The 19,373-nt window shown below is 40.2% G+C and overlaps 1 protein-coding gene across 4 annotated transcripts in view; it reads right to left on the bottom strand.

The window, feature by feature from the left end:
• The window catches only part of bach2.L (BTB domain and CNC homolog 2 L homeolog), a 187,614-nt gene that overhangs the window by 79,948 nt on the left and 88,293 nt on the right, over positions 1–19,373 (bottom strand). For all 4 annotated transcript variants that reach the window (XM_041563018.1, XM_041563020.1, XM_018263387.2 and 1 more), the window contains one exon: positions 16,972–17,129. In XM_041563018.1, the coding sequence (XP_041418952.1) occupies positions 16,972–17,004 (33 nt within the window). In that variant the 5' untranslated portion in view covers positions 17,005–17,129. The remainder of the gene's footprint in view (positions 1–16,971; positions 17,130–19,373) is intronic.

Here is a 19,373-nt window from a genome sequence, read left to right as displayed (position 1 = left end):
GGGAAAATTGCTGTAGGCCTCGCATTGAGTGTTTGCTCTTGGAAAAAGGAGAATGACTATGCCGTGTGTCATAAAGCAGAATGGATAAAATGCAGAGCTCACTTTTGCTCTGACTCATTACACTCTGTGTGCCAAATGAGGTTACAGTTTGTTGGTATTTGGACAACGGGTAGAATAAAATAAGAATTGTTTGATAAAACCACACATTTTTCCAAACAATCACAACCAGATTTATTGGTTAAACAAAAACAGTTGTTAAATTGCTAAAAGAGAGCTTATTCAAAGGAAACACATGGAATATCCATACAGTTTGCCTTCCACTGCTATCAAGGTAAACTGGGAGATAGACTTCTGTCTGAAGGTCAGACAACCATAATGTACATGGCACAAGTAAACATTTCAGGCTTTTGTCCATCACCACAATACTGTCTATTGGAATTGGCTTAAAATGCAAACATACAAAACAAATAATTATTTTCATACATTCCTTGCTTAAAAACTGGTACTATCTTTTTTGCAATAATCAAATTCTGCAAACTCAGAAACTACTGTGGCTGTTGCTATGGAGATATGCACAAGATTTGGTTCAAGATTTTGCTGAATCCTGCTGCTAGCCCCAGATTAACACCCATCAGTGCCATAGGTATGACCCCTAATATACATCATCTACTACCTTTTTGGCTAACTACCGTTCATCTGATGTGCCAGTTGGCTTAGGGGTACTGCACAGTTTTTAGGTTAAAAAAGAAATTATGGAAAATAGAATTTTTATCTAAGCGCCCAATGAGTGCTCAGCAGATCTAAATCTAAACCCTTGTTTAGAGATTATTAAACATTTTTAGGGTCATGGCACACGCTCAGATTCAGGGAGATTAGTCGCCTGGCGACAAATCTCCTCTTCTTTGGGGCAACTAATCTCCCTGAACTGCCTCTGGCCAGCTAAAATGTAAATCGCCGGTGGGATGGCACTCAGAGAGTTTCGTTTTCCGAAGTCGCCCGAAGTTGCCTCACGAGGAAACTTCAGGAGACTTCGAAAAATGAATTTAAATGTATTTATTTGTGAAATGTAAATAATAAATTAGGTTTAGATACAATTTTGTATTCAGATAAATCTGTTGAGGTTTCAGTATTCAGAGTAATGTATGTGTAGAGGTGGGGAAGAATTAGCCAATTATTCAATTGTGATTATGCAAAATAAGCAATGTTGACTATTCCAAACAATTTTACAAATATGTAAGTGGATTTCTATTTTAAAATAAAGAAACTCGTCTAAATTGTGTAAACTGCAAACACAATATTGAGGCGATTAAGCATCTTCGATTACTAGTTGTTCATGAGTTGGCTGAAGTGAATGAACAAATCTTTGCATTCAGACCTAAACATATGCACTGACAATACTGTAATATGAATTCATCTCACCAGCTGTATGAGTCCACAAAGTACAAATGTAAAACATTCATCTTATTGCATCTCCTGCTGCTTACAGAAATAAATGTGCATATTTTATTCCAAAGTTGAATACACAATACACATACAGTAGTATTGCTGAAATAATTTGACAAATAATGGTACTATAAGGCTGAATTTATATCATAGGTGGCTGAAATGTTAGATAAAGGAATGTGTGATATGTACTTAAACACATTTAAACTGTAAGCTCTTTGACAGATGAATTGGGTATGCCCACCTTTTTCTGAAAATAAACAAATCATATTAGAAGTTCTAGAAGATTTAGTGAATGTAAAAAAAGTAGGCCGTACCTTACTTAAAATACTAATCTGCTATGCCAGAAAGACCATACTCGTGCATTGGATGGGGCAAAATAGATCATCAGTAAAGAAATTGAGATGGCTAGTAAATGCATCATTGCCTTTATATAAACTGACTTACAAAACAGGGGGTGGCCAGGTAAAATCCAGAAAGTATCGGACTATGGCTGGACCAGGAGGGAATAGACCCAACTTCAGACAGAATAAACCCCCCCACACACAAAACTAGCTGTAAACCTTTGGATGTTATGTATTAATGTTGTTATGATGTATATGTTTAATGCTAAAATTAATAAACTCAATAACTGTAAGCTCTTTGGGACAGGGATCACTAATTAATTGTTTTTATTCTTAATGCTCTTGTATTTATTTTACCTTTGCTGTGATTACTATGGGTAAACAGGCTTGGGATCCATTATCCGGAAAGCCTTTATCCAGAAAGCTCCGAATTATGGAAATGCGACCTCCCATAGACTACATTTTATCCAAATTTTTTAAAATGTATTTTTTCTCTGAAATAATAAAACAGTACCTTGTACTTGATCTAAACTAAGATACAATTAATCTTATTGGAGGCAAAACCAGCCAATTGGGGTTATTAAATGTTTAAATGATTTTCTGGTAGAATTAAGGTAAGAAGATTAAAGATTAAAATTACGGAAAGATCTGTTATGCAGAAAATGGCATGTCCTGATCATTCTGGATAACAAGGTCCCATACCTGTACCATTTATTCTTGTAGACCCTTTAAAGTGCATCCTGTAGTTATATATAAATAAGTATATGCTACATATATACATCATTTTAAAATTATTGTACATAAAAAGGACAGAGAAATGTAACGGCTTGTTTGATGAATCAGGGAAACAGCTAATCACTGAGTAGGTTATGAGCCCATAGGCTTACAATACACTGCATTGGCTGGGTCTTTCATCGGCAAGAACTGATTATCACACAGAAATCTTCCTGCTGCAATAGGTAAAAGTCTCACTGACATGTGTAACCTAAATATTGGTGAAAAATTATGACATTTTGGGCAACTTCCCTAAGTGCTTAACTGATGTGGTTAAGCAGCTTAGTGTACACAAAACGGATTTAAAAAATGGACACAGACCCATGTAACACATAGAAAAGTATAACTTGTGGATCTGGATATTGTTAGTTAATCAGTCCCAGGTTTTCAGTGGAGGGTGACACTGAAGATCTGTAACAGTACTGAAAAACTGATGGTAATTCATAAAGGGAATGCAGCAGATCACAGTGCTGTCAATGAGAACAGATTGTCTTATGTTGCTGGCAAAAAGACCAACAACTCCATTATCAGAACACTACTAAGGAAGTTCCAATAATTCTTGTCAGCTCCTCTTGTTGCACTGTAGTTATGGGGCAGTTCATTTAGATCTGTGACAAATTCAAGGAACTTACATCAGAATTGTCTAGTACTACTAAATGGTTTCGACAAAGCTGGTAATAAATTTAGTATAACTTAATCCCTTTCAAATAGCTATTTTCAAATGAAGCAGGTTCATGAATAACCAGTCCTGTATACCAAATCAAAAGATAACATAGTAAGTTAGGTTGAAAAAAGAAACACATCCATCAAGTTCAACCTATAGGGGGTTATTTATTAAACTCTGAATGCAAAAATCCCAAAAATTTTTGATTTTTTTAAAAAATAAAATCTGACCTTTTTCGGAATTTATTAAACCCCGAGGATGGAAAAGTCAGAATCTGAAAATCCAGCATCTCAGACCTGTTGAGGTTGCATATAAGTCAATGGGAGAAGTCCCAATGATTTTTTGATGTGCGCTGTACCCCGAAGTTTTCGGGCAAAAAGCATGAGAAATCTGAGTTTGATGTTAAAATCTGAAAAGATCTTGAAAATCTGACTTTTTTTTCTCCTGCAAAGCAAATTTTCGGGAAAATGTAATAATAAATAAGCGTAAAAAACCAGAGCGGAATTGATCGGCGTTTGTAGCAGAAAATATTGAGATAAATTCGGACTTTGATAAATAACCTCCATAGTCTGTATATATCCTGCCTAACTGCTAGTTGATCCAGAGGAAGGCAAAAATACCCCATCTGAAGCCTCTTCAATTTGCATCAGAGGGGGAAAAAATTCATTGCTGGCTCCAAGATGGCAATCAGCCAAGTCCCTGGATCAACTTGTGCAACGAGCTATCTTTCATAACCCTGTATTCCCTCTCTTGCTAAAAAGCCTTCCAACCCCTTCTTAAAGCTATCTAATGTATGGCCAGTACGACTGATTCAGGAATTCCACATCTTCACAGCTCTCACTGTAAAACCCCTTGTCCAAATATTTAGATGGAACCTCTTTTCTTCTACTCGGAATGGGTGCCAAGCATTAGAGAGTTTATTGTACAATCACCTTATATATTTATACATAGTTATTTCACCCTTCAAGTGCCTCTTCTTTAGCATGAACATCCCCAACTTGGTCAGCCTTCCCTCATAGCTAAGATTTTCTATACCTTTTACCAGCTTAGATGCCCTTCTCTGGACCCTCTGTAATGCAATATTGTTCTTATTGAGCACTGGATACCAAAACTGTATGGCATACCCTAGATGGGGAGTTAATTGGGAAGTAAAACCAAGTTTTTTTTTTCTCTTTTGCCAGGGTGGGGTATTTGTAAGACACCCTGTTGGTTTGTTTAAATAACCTGGATATCTGCCGCACCTGGTAACGATGGCAACTTTCTAGCGCAATCGAATGGATGTTCTTCCTAGAATCGTGGCAGCTATTAATCACATTTTACCTTTTTAAAAAAAGTTTGCTGTACTGTACAAATGACAACAAAATTTCATAATGTACAAAACTGAAAGTCTTCAAATGATAAAAATACCATTGAGAAACTGTGGTCTGCGTTTTTTAATAGGTTTCAAAACTCTCACTTCCTGCCAATGTTCAGCAAGGTAATTTACATTTCTTCATCTGAGTCACCAAATAATCTGCAAAGCCAACAATGACTAATAAGAGCCCCAATGACTGAAATATTGAGCTGTCAATGAGTCAGAATTAATTTGTTTGTGATGAAGGGTGGATCATTACTGAGATGCTGCTACAGTGCATCAGAATTAGAATTGAACAGAGGGCCTGCGGTTTTTTCTGGCTGCAAACATAGCGTCCAACGAAATAACACAAAATAATGGCTTTTTTTGTGTACATAACAAGATCCTTTCAACCGCTTGTGTCAAACAGAAACCTAATTTGTCTATAGAATCGGATGTGCGCTTTAAAAAATAACATTTAAAAAAAGAAAGTCGAAATTATTCCTAAAAAGATTACGAAACCGAAATCTGTAGATCGCTATGTTTATAGATGAGTCATCAGTTCCTTTGACAACCCTAATTATTTGTTTTCACATCACCTTTTTCACTGCCTCCTTTCCACTGTGACAAGATAGGGAAAAAACTCATGAGAAATGTAAAACGAGGATTTTAGTTGTTAAACATTTCTGTAAACATTGGAGGTTGTTTATCACAAGGTGAGAAAACACTCCTTTATGAAAAACTTAATCTCCATTCCCTGTATAAATTTTTTTTTTAATATGATTCTTGCTCAGTTGGTTTAATCTAGAGCACTGTTCAGTTGCGAATGTATAAGTGCAGTAAAAGGTGCAAATTTGCTCCAGATCTTTACTAAGACGTTAGTATTTACTTTTCTATTTAGAATAATGAAAGAAAATATCACTGGAAATGTAGTGGGTTACTAAACATAAAACACCTATAGGTGCGCTCCCCTAAATAGGGTTGATATACATATTGTTATACATATATTGTTGTACATATTCCAAGTGTGACTTATCCCTATCCCCATATATACATAATTTTGGCCAAAGTCACTGCTTTAGAATACTGTATACAGCAGTTGTTTCCAGGGATATGGAAAATCCACTTTCCCTAGACGTACTCCATGTCAGTACGTTACGGGATAGCCCCTCCTCCCTGCTCCAATTAGAAGGAACCTCCCCAAGCCTTTAAAAGGCCAACCACACCCACCTACCGGCGTCTTTTTTTTCCTTCTCTTATGCTCTTGGCTTTGTTCTCTGAACAAAGGCCTCAATCATTAGAAGCAAATTTTTGTTTTTCTCTTTTTATGCCTAGGAAAGCATTAGGCCTGCCCAGAAGGCGTCCTAGGGACAGGGGTTTTGGTCCATGGGACCTTTTTTCCCCCCAGCACACTACCTCAGACCTGGAGTCTTCTGAACTTCAGCTTTTGAATCAGGTAAGGCACTGAGGTGCAATGTTTGCTACTCCTTGTCTGCCTGTATTTCAGTTGCCTTCCTGTATTGCTATCAAGTGCATTGGGTGGCAGGTGCTTGTCCCCCCATTCGTGTGCCCTCCCGACCTGCCCAGAGGGCCTCCGGCGGCAGTGGTGTATGTGGCCCCTACACCCCATTTTTACGAATGGGCGAGGGAGGAGGCTAATTAGTTAGGGGCCTGAACCTTACTGCCCCCTGTTACCTTTGTTTTATTTTTGTTTTAATGGGGGCAGGTCATGGCCAACTGCCTCCCTCAACAGACTTTCCTAAGGTGGAGGTAGTTAAAATAATAATAAAAAAAAAAAAAAAAAAAAAAAAAAAGTTTCGCTATAGGCTTCATATTATAGCAAACTTGGGCCTGTGCAGGAAGCACCAACACTAATTATCCAATTTGCCTCAGTATAAACTACGCAGTTGCTTTGGGTTCCCTGCCTATGCAGACACCAGCTGAGTATAATCAGCCCCCCACTGAGTGCAGACACCAGCTGAGTATAATCAGGTCCAGCTAAAGCAAGTGGAGATGGCCCCGCCCACTCTCACTCCGCAAGCTAGGAAGCTGCAGCCTCAGGTAAGTCCTGCTGTTGTCAGCAAACTTGTGAGGCCTGTTTTCCTGTTAACAATAGTGTCCTGGAATTTGTGACATTAAAGGGTCTGCTTCCAGCCTTGCATAATGAGTAGCAGGTAAGGAGTGTGTCCATATGCTGTTCTGCAGTGTACTAAAGTCTAACTAACTGCTTGCATGCTATATATTCATATGCTTATCTGCACTGTGCCTGGTTATGATTGTTTCCTGCCTGAAAGCACAGGCCATTTACAAATAGGACACCAGTAGCCCTATTGAATATGGATCACTGGGCTGGGGGGGCTGCTAGGCTCTGATATATACTTGCTATAAACATCAGATAATCCATAATATGTATTGCGCTATTTTTGTTCTGCATTCTATGTTTTGGCTATTGCTCACATAGAACAGGTAGCCATAATAGAGGTCGAGCAAAGGTCTGGCTGAATGCTAGGGCCCGATATAAGCTTGCTCTATGCAGCAGCTAATCTAAACTATGGACCTCATGTTTCCGTGATTGTACCTGTGCTCCTAATTTGTTCTACAGCTTAAGCTCTGGCTATTGCTCACAGGTAAAACGTGGCCCTACAGGATGTAGAGCACAGGTCTGGCTGGCTGCTAGGCCCTGAGACATGCTTGCTCGAAGCAGCAGCTAATCTAACTATGTATTTCATGTTGCTGTGATTGTACCTGTGCTACTATTTTGTTATACAGCTTATGCTCTGGCTATTGCTCACAAAGAACACGTAGCCCTGCGAGATGTAGAGCACAGATCTGTCTTGCTGCTAGGTCCTGATACATGCTTGCTATAAGCAGCAGCTAACCTAACTATGTATTACAGGTTTTCTGCAGTTTACGATTTGGCTATTTCTCTCATGGAACAAGTAGCCCTAATGGATGTAGAGCACAGGCCTTTTGAGTTGCTAGGCCCTGAGATATGCTTGCCCTAAGCAGCAGCTAATATAAACTATGTATTTCATGTTACTGTGATTGAATCTGTGCTTATATTTTCTTCTGCAATATATACCCTGGCTATGGCTTACCTGGAATAGGTAGCTCTAAGGTATGTAAAGCACAGGCCGGGGAACGGCTAGGACCAGATTTACGCTTGCCCTAAGCAGTAGCTAATATTTTATGTATTACATGTTGCTGTGATCATATCTGTATGCTCCTATTCTCTGCAGTATGATATGCTCTAATTATTGCTCACCTTGAACCAGTAGCTCTAATAGATGTAGATCACTGGACTGGGTGGCTATGAAGGTCTGATATAGGTTTGCTCTGACTGCAGCTAACCTAAACTATGCATTACATGGGGTTGTAATTGTTTCTGGGGTACATTCAGGTTTAATCCAGATGAGTACTGATAGGAATACCTACATATGAAGGTCTTTTCATTCTATGGCTTTGCTCCTGGGATAAGATATGGCTTAATAAATTAAAAACTAGGCAATATTTTTTCCCGATGGCAGGTAAGCTTAACTTTGTCTTGATAAACACTACAGGAGTTCTGAAGCCTGTCTGTCATAAGGATTGCTGGGTTAACAATAACCACAGGTATGTACAACTTTTGGGACCATTGAATGTAAATTTTTCCAGATTCAGCAGCCTTGTATCACCGATCACTGCCTGAATGAATGGAGGACCAAATAATTGCTTTGCCCAGTCAATTGTGCAGTTTATTACTACCCACTCAGCTCGAGCTCTGGGGTCGGATACTGTGTTCTACCAGGAGCTTAGGACTCTGACCGAGGTACATATTATTATCACATATTTTAATATATGCTTGCACCATGGCCCACATCATGCAGGGGGATTCTACTGCCTTCAGAACAAATGCTCAATAAATGGATAAACTCCATAATACAACTGGTCTACCAAGCAACATATATGTTTGCATCTATAAGAGGGCCATAGGCAGGTGCATATATTTTAATACTAAGGCATGTATATGAGTGTGTATATATGTTTGCACAGATATCTATATATGATTTGTGTCCTTGGGATGGGTTCTTTTTTGGAACCAGAAACGTTGGCTCAATAAACCTATATTTTTATGCAACATATAGTATTTTTGAAGATTCCTGGAACAATCAGTACTTGAACTCTTCATCCATAAATTTCACTATAGCAGCCAGGACATCTGGCTAGTTTCTAGGGGTGCAACCTGTGGAAATTCCATATTCATAGGTTTAAGGAAGAACAAGGTATACAGTTCTCTATGCTTGGCTGAAGGATCCCCAGATGTATTTCTAACGTTTTCTAGGGTGACTCCTTGGTGCCTCCTACAAATTAGAGAGGGGAGCCACTACCCAGTGTTATTCCTATACTATTTCTACTGATATTCTTAATGTCAGGATAGATGGGACATTTTATCTGCCAATACAGGGTGTCTATAGAGACAGGGTACACATACATATCAGGCCACTGGGAATTTGCATAAGGTATATATTTCAAACCAAGGGTTTTCAGGCTATAGGAGTCCTCAAAGTGTCTTGTTAGTCCATAGAGATGACCTCTGTTCAAGTCTGGCCCAGGATAGGGATATTCTGCTTATACTACCTTATACTATCAACAAAACGGCTTTGTGACTTAAGGCTCTGTGTCCAGAAGGCACTTATTTTGGGCCCATTTATTTTATTTATTTTTTTTTTTTCTTCAATTTCTCAATCCCCTAGTTAGTGGTTTTTTAGAATACAGGGCCGGCTGTTCTTCCACACCAGATAGGTAACTGATTGGACAGCAGATGGAGGCATCCTAGGAGCGTTAATTATTTTCCCTCTCTATGTCTGTGCACTCTTGGAACACCAGCAGTTTTGGATCTTTCCTCCTCACAGTTACATACTGCAGTTGCTACTTGTCCTATTGCTTTGGCCGAAAATGTACTTGGCTCTTCTGAGCAGGATCATAGTCTTCCCTTAAGTGGGACGGTTACAGTCATTACAGTAGAGTGTAATCTCTTACCACTTCCAGTCATTAATTTCATTGAGAATGAATTAAGGATATTTTATGTATCTGTCCTACAGGTTTGTCTAGCTTCAAATGGGAGGTTTGGAAGTATTTTTTGTTTTGTCTGTTTTGACCATGTCTGTCACATTGTTCCCTATGCTAGGGGGATTACATTTACACCTGCTGAAAATTGTGTCTGAAACATTCGCACAGAGCTCAATTTCCAGGTAACTTCCAGATACAACACTCCTATTATCCTGGTTTGTTCTCGGATTCACATTCCTGTGCCACTCCTGATACATATGACCCAGCATGACTCTAGTAGATCAGAGGCCCTTCTGACACTTACTGGAACATCCATAGGGTCCCTCCAGTTCCAAGCTCAGCCTCAACGATTAAAGATGTAGTATAGTTGATTCCACATATAAGTGGGTCCCTTATGGGTAGAGAGAACACAGGTTTGTGGGTGACTATAAACATTTATCCAGGGCATATAATCTGCCTCCATAAATCTTGGAATTAGTCCTTTAGTTGCACAGTGGTTATTGGGATCTGTAACCTTAGGGGTATTCAGTTATACCTCTCAGAGTACTAGGTTGGGTCAACCAACAGGGGCTCTTTCTTAGGTACTGTAGTTGCTCAACTCTTTACAGTTAATTGAGTCTGCCTCATCACAGGACCTTACACAGGGTAAGGAATTCTAATCCCAATTATTTTCTCAGGTGCCCTTTTCTCCGATCTTTAGGATCTGTTTTCTGTTAGAACAGTCCTGACTAACATGCATTCTGATATGAAGATATTTATGGTACTGGCCTTGGGTACCTCAGGGTACATTGGATATCCTACATTTATGGATATATCCTAAGCAGATCATTTCTATATTGTGTCTGTTTTGGGTTCTTACTCCTACCAAGTGTTTCTTACATGTACCTTGCAATTTGCACTGAAATTAGGCATACGTGTGATGAATGCTTTTTGGTGAGTAGGAGAGTAAGTATTTCAGCTTGCTGAATTCGCCTTTTACAGGACTGTCTTCCTCTATCTCTCTTCTGGAGGGTGAAGTGGTGGTTAGTGAGCTAACTTGTTCCTCACTCTCAGTGGGCTAACATCTCTCTCTCGCGCTCTCTCTCTCTTTCTCTATAGTATATGCTATACTATAGCTCTATTCTTAGCCTGGTGAACTTATTCTGGGGTTTTCACCTGGACTCTCTATATTAAGGTAAGGAGTTTGCATGATGGTGGACTATCTAGTCAGAGATACTCCTTTCCTTATTACAGTTTCTTCTTAAAGCATATTCCCTCCCATGGGATAACGTTAACTTGCTATGTCCCGTAACGTACTGACATGGAGTACGTCTAGGGAAAAAGGAAGATTATTTCATACTTACCGAGATCTTCCTTTCCTAGACGTACTCCATGTCAGTACACCCGCCCTTTCTTTTCCGGCAATTTAAGAGCTTGTTACAAAGACGCCGGTAGGTGGGTGTGGTTGGCCTTTTAAAGGCTTGGGGAGGTTCCTTCTAATTGGAGCAGGGAGGAGGGGCTATCCCGTAACGTACTGACATGGAGTACGTCTAGGAAAGGAAGATCTCGGTAAGTATGAAATAATCTTCCTTTTTCCTTTAAAATAAGTTTAATAATTGTTATAGAAAACCTTGACACAATGAAACAGCATAAGCTTCTTTAAACATGAAGCTATTGACAACTAGATACATAGGACCAAACCATATTGCATTTGCTAGACTTCAGACTCAACCTACTTGTGGCCAGCAGAGTTTTTTCATGCAAAGTTGAACCAAAAGACAAATATATAGCATCCATAAACTCTAAGATGCTATTTTGCAGACAGTACATGCATGGAATGCATTTTCTGTAAACCCAATTTTCTTAATATTATGAAAGGCAGCATGTTATACTTGAGAGTGACCTATTTAAAATAATCAAACTTAATTTTTGACTGATTTGCTTCTGTTCTGCAATACAACACTAAATTACCCAGCACTTGAGTTTATGTAACCTAGCATAAATCCATATTACTGAAAAAACAACCCTATTTTCTTTTAATATTGAAATGTTTTCAGTAGCCTTAAAGAGAAAATATACCCCCTTTTTAATATGGGCTCATTCATATGGGCTTATGTCTAAACCTCTAGAAATAAATAAATGAAAAAGATTTTTTTCTACACAAACATATCTGATTCCACAGATTGAAAGGAACCCATGATAGCCTTCTCTGTTCACAGGCACCAGTTCCCCATCCCCTTAAACCTCACACTTAATGCAACCTCTCCCTTACTATGCTTAATTGTGCATTGATCCTTTCTAGTGAGATTGTCTGCAAAGCCATCCCTGGTAAAAATGGAACAAGGTAGAAGCAGGTTTACATTACCTTGTGTGTCTAAGGGATGTTGGGAAATTGCATATATATATATATATATATATATATATATATATATATATATATATATATATATATATATATATATATATATATATATATATATCTCTATCATGGGTTTCTTTCAGTCTGTGGAATCAGGTTATGTTTGTGCAGAAAAAAACATTTATATTCATTTCTTTAAGTTCAAATAATGTTTATGTACCTTGTCTAACTAAGGAGGGGGTATACAGTATTTTACCCTTAAGGTACACATTCCTAACCTATGGGCTGGGACTCATTCTGTTGAGAATAGCTCTCCTTGATAACCCTGAATAAAGTGGCCTTAACGCCTACAACAAAAAAGTCACAGGCACATAGCTGGAGCTTAAAGGGATCCTGTCATCAGAAAACAATTTTTTTTCAAAACGCATCAGTTAATAGTGCTACTCCAGTAGACTTCTGCACTGAAATCCATTTCTCAAAAGAGCAAACAGATTTTTTTTATATTCAATTTTGAAATCTGACATGGGGCTAGACATTTTATCAATTCCCAGCTGCCCCTGGTCATGTAACTTGTGCCTGCACTTTAGGAGAATAATGTGTTCTGGCAGGCTGCTGTTTTTTCTTCTCAATGTAACTGAATGTGTCTCAGTGGGACATGGGTTTTTACTATTGAGTGTTGTTCTTAGATCTACCAGGCAGCTGTTATCTTGTGTTTAGGGAGCTGCTATCTGGTTACCTTCCCATTGTTCTTTTGTTTGGCTGCTGGGGGGGGGGGGGGAGGGAGGGGGTGATATCACTCAAACTTGCAGTACAGCAGTAAAGAGTGATTGAAGTTAATCAGAGCACAAGTCAAATGACTTGGGGCAGCTGGGAAATTGACAATATGTCTAGCCCCATGTCAGATTTCAAAATTGAATATAAAAAAATTGGTTTGCAAATGGATTCCAGTGCAGAATTCTGCTGGAGCAGCACTATTAACTGATTCATTTTGAAAAAAAAATATTTTCCCATGACAGTATTGTGACAAATACTGAGTGTGACCAAAATCCCCTTCTACTGGTCCCATTTTATCAACAGCTAACTGACTAGTACACATACAATCCAAGATGGTGTTTCTTCTTTGTTCTACTTTCCCGCCAAAAAGCTTTAAACAAAGGAGCTCCCAGGATTGCCCTCCAGAAGAGCTGGACAAACCCCTCCAAGGTATTTCCCCTCCCCTAATGATGCAGCAGGGCCCCTGCCAATCAGACCTGCTTGGGTGGGGTAAACCAGAAGCAAGGCCGGCCTCCCAGCCAATCAACCCTAGGGGGTGGGGAAAAGGCCAGATATACCAGAGGGGAGGGCTAGAGAGTTGTTGTTGTTCGTCTGGGGTGTAACCTGGCTGCGGCAGGTCACCCTCCTCTGAGGTTCCTTGGAGTTTATCCTAGCTGAGGCAAGAAGACTCCCTCCAACAGTTTGGATCTCCCTACCTCCCAGAGGACTGTTTATACCTGGATCCCCTTGAGGTATGGTTATTCTGTGGATTCACCCAAAGGCACTTTGCTCCTTACCCCTTTGAAATTGCCCAAAGGAACTCCCTGACTTTGGATTTGGATTGGCCTGGAGGGCGTGTGCATCTTGGAGTGGATTGCTCCAAGGGAGGCTCTTTATTTCGGACCAGGAGTGTTTTGGGACTTGGGGGAGTTCACATGCTAATGCCGTGTTCCTGATCTACTGCTTGTTGTATATCGGAAATAAACCCCTGTGTAAACCCCTCTTAAAGGTGTGGTATTTCCCTGTGTGTGTTAGTTGGTCATACGTCACACGTTACGTGACATTTCTGGTGGCAAGCGGTGCGGATAATGGAAACTAGCACATCAGGGAACTTCGCAAACCTTACAGCTCAGGAGATTACTGAGCTCAGGCTACCAACGCTACAAAGGCTCTGCCACACATGCGGTATTGACACAGTGGGAAAGCGGAGACAGGAACTCATAGAACTTCTCACACACCATTCTCTACCTACCCAGGAAGGTGATGCCCAGGGTGACCCAGAAACCCCTGAGGAGGGAGAAGAAAACTATAATTTGGACCAAAATGCAGCTGAGGACAACACCGTTACCTTGTTTCAGAAACACCTTGCTGCTATTGGTCCAGGGCTGACCCCAGCAGAACGGCTAGAGGTATTGCGCCTAACTATACAGGGAAATCAGCCTAGGAACTTGAGTTCTGGGCCCACAGCAGGCCCAACCATTGCACAACAGCCAGTTGTGAAACTGACTCATGCTGCCTTCCCTGCCTTTGATGAGTCTAAGCAGAGCATAGACAGCTTCCTTCGCTCCTTTGAAGGTTTATGTGAGGACCACCAAGTTCCCCAGGATGAGTGGGTGCTTATTTTGGCTGGTAAGCTAACTGGTAAAGCCAGCGAAGTCTATTTGGAAATTCCATACCCCCAGCGAGCAAATTATTGGAAAGTGCGTCAGATTCTTCTCGCCAGCTACGCCATCACTCCAGACTCCTACAGAAGAGCTTTCCGCACCCGGAGTAGAGCCTCCCAAGAAACTCACCAGGATTACGGGAATAAGTTGCAGAGGGATTTCCGCAACTGGCTAAGGGGGAATAAAGTTAATTCCCTTGAGGATTTGTGCCAGTTGATGCTAAAAGAACAATTCTTTGAAAACTGCTCCCTTGAAGTGCGACAATGGGTTGGGGACCGTAAGCCTGGTACCTTGGAGGAGGCCACCCAGTTAGCAGATGAGTACCTGGAGAATCGTGTCCAGTCCCAGCCACTTACCCTACCCCTGAGTCCTACAAACCACTCCTGTGAGGCTGATCATACCCATGCTCTACATGCCAGCCATGTGACAGTCAGGGCCCTTCCAGATTCTAAACCGATTAGGATTCCTAGGGCCTGTTTTATTTGTGGTTGTACTACTCACTTACAGGCAACATGCCCACGCAGACTCCCTAACCTGACCCCAATAAGACTGCCACCTGCCAAATCTGCAAATATAGTATCACAGGGGGTCACTGACTGTCAAGTGCAGGATGCCCAAGAGACTGGTCCTAATATCTACAGGAAGCAACAAGTGAATATTGATGCATCAGACCTAAAAGAATTTAGAGTGTCAGCAGTCAACTTGTGTGCCCCAAAAAGGTGGGAGAACAAATGTGCACCCAGGAGAGGACACAGAGGTGTTCCCCAGACAAGCTGCAAAGTCTACATTGGAAACCTTGGCAAGCATGGCCATAAGACTATATTGGAGCAGGCATTTGGATATTATGGCCCTTTACGGAGTGTGTGGGTGGCCAGGAGCCCCCCGGGTTTCGCATTTGTGGAATTTGAACACCACAGAGATGCTGCTGATGCAGTTCAAGAACTAAATAAACGGACTTTGTGTGGGCGTCAAGTTAAGGTGGAATTTGCATCCACAGACAGACAAAGTAGCAATAAGGCTCCTCAATCCCCATGCAAATGGCTCCCAACACAAAGAAGAATATGGACTGAAAGAAACAACTATGTCACCCAAAGATTTCACTGAGCCAGTGGGACCTTTAAAGTGCAGCCGGGACTCACCCTACAAAGGGGATCCCCGGCAATGCACTTACTCTGGGGGGGAAGAAATGTGACAAATACTGAGTGTGACCAAAATCCCCTTCTACTGGTCCCATTTTATCAACAGCTAACTGACTAGTACACATACAATCCAAGATGGTGTTTCTTCTTTGTTCTACTTTCCCGCCAAAAAGCTTTAAACAAAGGAGCTCCCAGGATTGCCCTCCAGAAGAGCTGGACAAACCCCTCCAAGGTATTTCCCCTCCCCTAATGATGCAGCAGGGCCCCTGCCAATCAGACCTGCTTGGGTGGGGTAAACCAGAAGCAAGGCCGGCCTCCCAGCCAATCAACCCTAGGGGGTGGGGAAAAGGCCAGATATACCAGAGGGGAGGGCTAGAGAGTTGTTGTTGTTCGTCTGGGGTGTAACCTGGCTGCGGCAGGTCACCCTCCTCTGAGGTTCCTTGGAGTTTATCCTAGCTGAGGCAAGAAGACTCCCTCCAACAGTTTGGATCTCCCTACCTCCCAGAGGACTGTTTATACCTGGATCCCCTTGAGGTATGGTTATTCTGTGGATTCACCCAAAGGCACTTTGCTCCTTACCCCTTTGAAATTGCCCAAAGGAACTCCCTGATTTTGGATTTGGATTGGCCTGGAGGGCGTGTGCATCTTGGAGTGGATTGCTCCAAGGGAGGCTCTTTATTTCGGACCAGGAGTGTTTTGGGACTTGGGGGAGTTCACATGCTAATGCCGTGTTCCTGATCTACTGCTTGTTGTATATCGGAAATAAACCCCTGTGTAAACCCCTCTTAAAGGTGTGGTATTTCCCTGTGTGTGTTAGTTGGTCATACGTCACACGTTACGTGACAAGTATCCCTTTGAAAATTTTTTTTGGGATATTAAGCTGAATATCCTTCTTAATTTGGATCCCCTGAGAATAAGGCCAAGAAACAATGCCTTAAGGCATGGTATGCCACAGAGTCCCCTTGTCCTCAAACCACCAGGGGCTAAGCATTCAATAAAAGATCCAAGACCTGTAAGAACTTGAAAGATAGCACTTTAGTAACCAATTAGGCACATAAAGAATCACGTCAAATTTCAGATCAATTAAAACATTTTAGAGACTTATTAGAAACTAGCAAGAGTTTACTTGGAAACTTCCCCCTTGAAACTTTTGTTATTTTTACAATGTACTTGGTTTCCACAATTTCACAAATTCTTATCTTCGGAGAGTGCAGCCATTCACCCAGTGTTCTAACTTTGCTTCCCCAACAGCCCTGTAAAGTGTGAGTTTTCTTCTTCTTTTTTTTTAATCAAAGGTTCATCAACTGTGAGGCAAGTTTTAAGACGAGACAGAAAAGGAGAAAGAAAACATAATGGAAACATGGGGGCGGATGAACAAACACCAGTGACTGTATCTCACCTACGCTAGACATGTTAAAGATCTGTAGGCCATAAAGAAGCTTGATTCAGTTTATCCAAATGAGAACTTACCTTTAAATGATTCCTCTCTCTATTAATATACATTTTCCAACAATGATATAATGGTTATTCATGTGACACACCGTCTTCATGCTGATAAACACGTCTGAAGGTCATTTTGTGGTCATGGAAGACTTTTTTGATACACAGATGGGATAATCTCAAATTGCCTACAAAAAAATAAAAAAAAAAACAGGTACGTCACAAGAAGAAAACCCAATTTTAAGATTAAAGAGGTGGTTCATATTTAAGTTAACACTCAGTATGTTATAGAATGGCCAATTAAAATCAACTTTTCAACTGACTTTGTTCCGCAATTACACCAGAATGCTGCATGTAAAATGTTTTACATGCAGCCATCCCCATTAGTAAAGGGAATGTCATTTTCAGGAGATTTGTCTCCAATGGTTACTGCAGATATTCCGCAGGTCGACAAATTCCTTGTGTGCCATAGTCCAAAGAGACGACCCATACTATGCTATAGAAAAACTTTAAATAAATATTAGAGGATTACGTAAAGTCTGGTTTTCTCTGGGGTAGTGGCAAAGCAGCAGTCTGAGGCAATACCAACAGAGAACTGTTCCATTTGCCACTTGAGAAAAAAGTTAGACCCAAAAGTGGATGTGGTGAAATATTCTGTAGCATTCTAAATGTGGCATCAGGACTTCATACCTTGCCTGCATATTACAGAAGTAATTTATCAACACCTGGGGCAGAAATACAAGAGTGCACCCCTTAGGGCTCATACAGATACTTTTGCCCTGGGTCTAGCTGTGCTCTACAACCCACTGATTAATCAAATTCACCAACAAACAGATATAGCTGAAAACAGAATAATATATATAGATGCCAATTCATCTTCATATTGTATTTTTTGAGTCTAACATCTCAGCAGCTCTATGAGGGTTCAACATATCAAATTCCTCAAGTCTATGGACAATGATGAAAAACAATCTGACAGACTCAATTGCCCTTTCCTACACTAAAAACAAGCAGTACGTCTCTTTTTCCAATAAGGTGTATCCATGCTCTTCCGACTGAACTGATAGCAGCTTAACTTGCTGAATGCTATGGAAGACATACAACATTCATTACTCTCATTTAAATACAACCCATAACATTTTCATGGTTTGCAGAATTGTATTTTCTATTTATTTATTCCATGCATTGGACCACATTTTAGACCAGTACAAAAGGTAGGAGTAAACATTGACGTGTAAACAAACCAACAGGCTGACTAAGGAAATATCAGCCTGTTTCTTTAACTATAGGACGTCAGCTGTCAATATTCAGAATTCCTCTGATCAGTAAAAAAGAACAACATACGGGGAGACAAATGACAACACTGAATTAACATTAAACACTCAATTTGAAAGACCAATAAACAACGTACAGTTCACACAAGCAGCTGGTTATACATAAATGACTGTATTTCCCCCTGGGATCACTCACTGCTTAATGCCACTAGACTTACCCCATTTGATGACACAATGATGAAAATGGCAGGTGTTTCATTCTCAAGAAAAATGACTAATTTTTGTCTCCAACAAAACAAAATAGCAAACATCCCCCAAAGTTGCATGCATTAAGTTCTAGTCAACATTAGTCATGATCGCTCCTCTGAATCAAACCACCTATTAACTTCTTCTTTGGAAAATCAAGCTATTTTCATTGAAGACCATACTATTTGCATTTGTTTTACTTCCTTTTCTATGATCAGTAAAGGTGCATTGAATATAAAACATGACATGTATTGAAAATGTGATGTGTTAAGTCAGAAACTAAACTGATTTACAAGAGCAGATCCCTTCTGAAAGAGGGTGGGGGAATCCCTATAGGACGATGCATATCACCTACACAAGGACCAGCTACCACCACTATGTATTCATATTCTAAACAGGAGTTTTTTTTTTAAAGAATAATACTGTACATTAATGGAGCATTTTTTTCAAAATGAAAGCACTCTTATAAAATATCAGTAACAGTTTAAACAGTATATTATACTACATGGAGTTACATGTGTTGGGAAAAAATAAATCTTTGTCCTCCAGTTGTTGGCATGCATACATTGGAGCCTATTTTTGGTGAAAAACATCACTGTTAATGTTGCCCATGGCAACCCAGGTTTAGGAACCACTGGTCTAAAGTAAATGCGTCACCCCAAGCCCCAGTCACCTCTGAGTTTACGTGATTGAAATCCTTTATAGCTTCACATATCCTTATATCAGAGGAGTACATATTTCCAGATAAAGCCTTTCAGATGCAAAATATATATACTGATGGCCATCCATTACACTGACTTACATGATCACCAGAATTTTGGCCAGGCTACTGGTGTGTGGGCATTTATTTATTATATATTACATTGCCTTGATATTCACATTTGTTCCAATCCTTTATGAGAATATACATGT

Source organism: Xenopus laevis, chromosome 5L (genome assembly GCF_017654675.1).
Source record: "Xenopus laevis strain J_2021 chromosome 5L, Xenopus_laevis_v10.1, whole genome shotgun sequence".
Classification (NCBI taxonomy): domain Eukaryota; kingdom Metazoa; phylum Chordata; class Amphibia; order Anura; family Pipidae; genus Xenopus; species Xenopus laevis.
The sequence above is the reverse complement of the archived record's forward strand: the minus strand, read 5'-3'. Positions and strand labels throughout refer to the sequence as shown.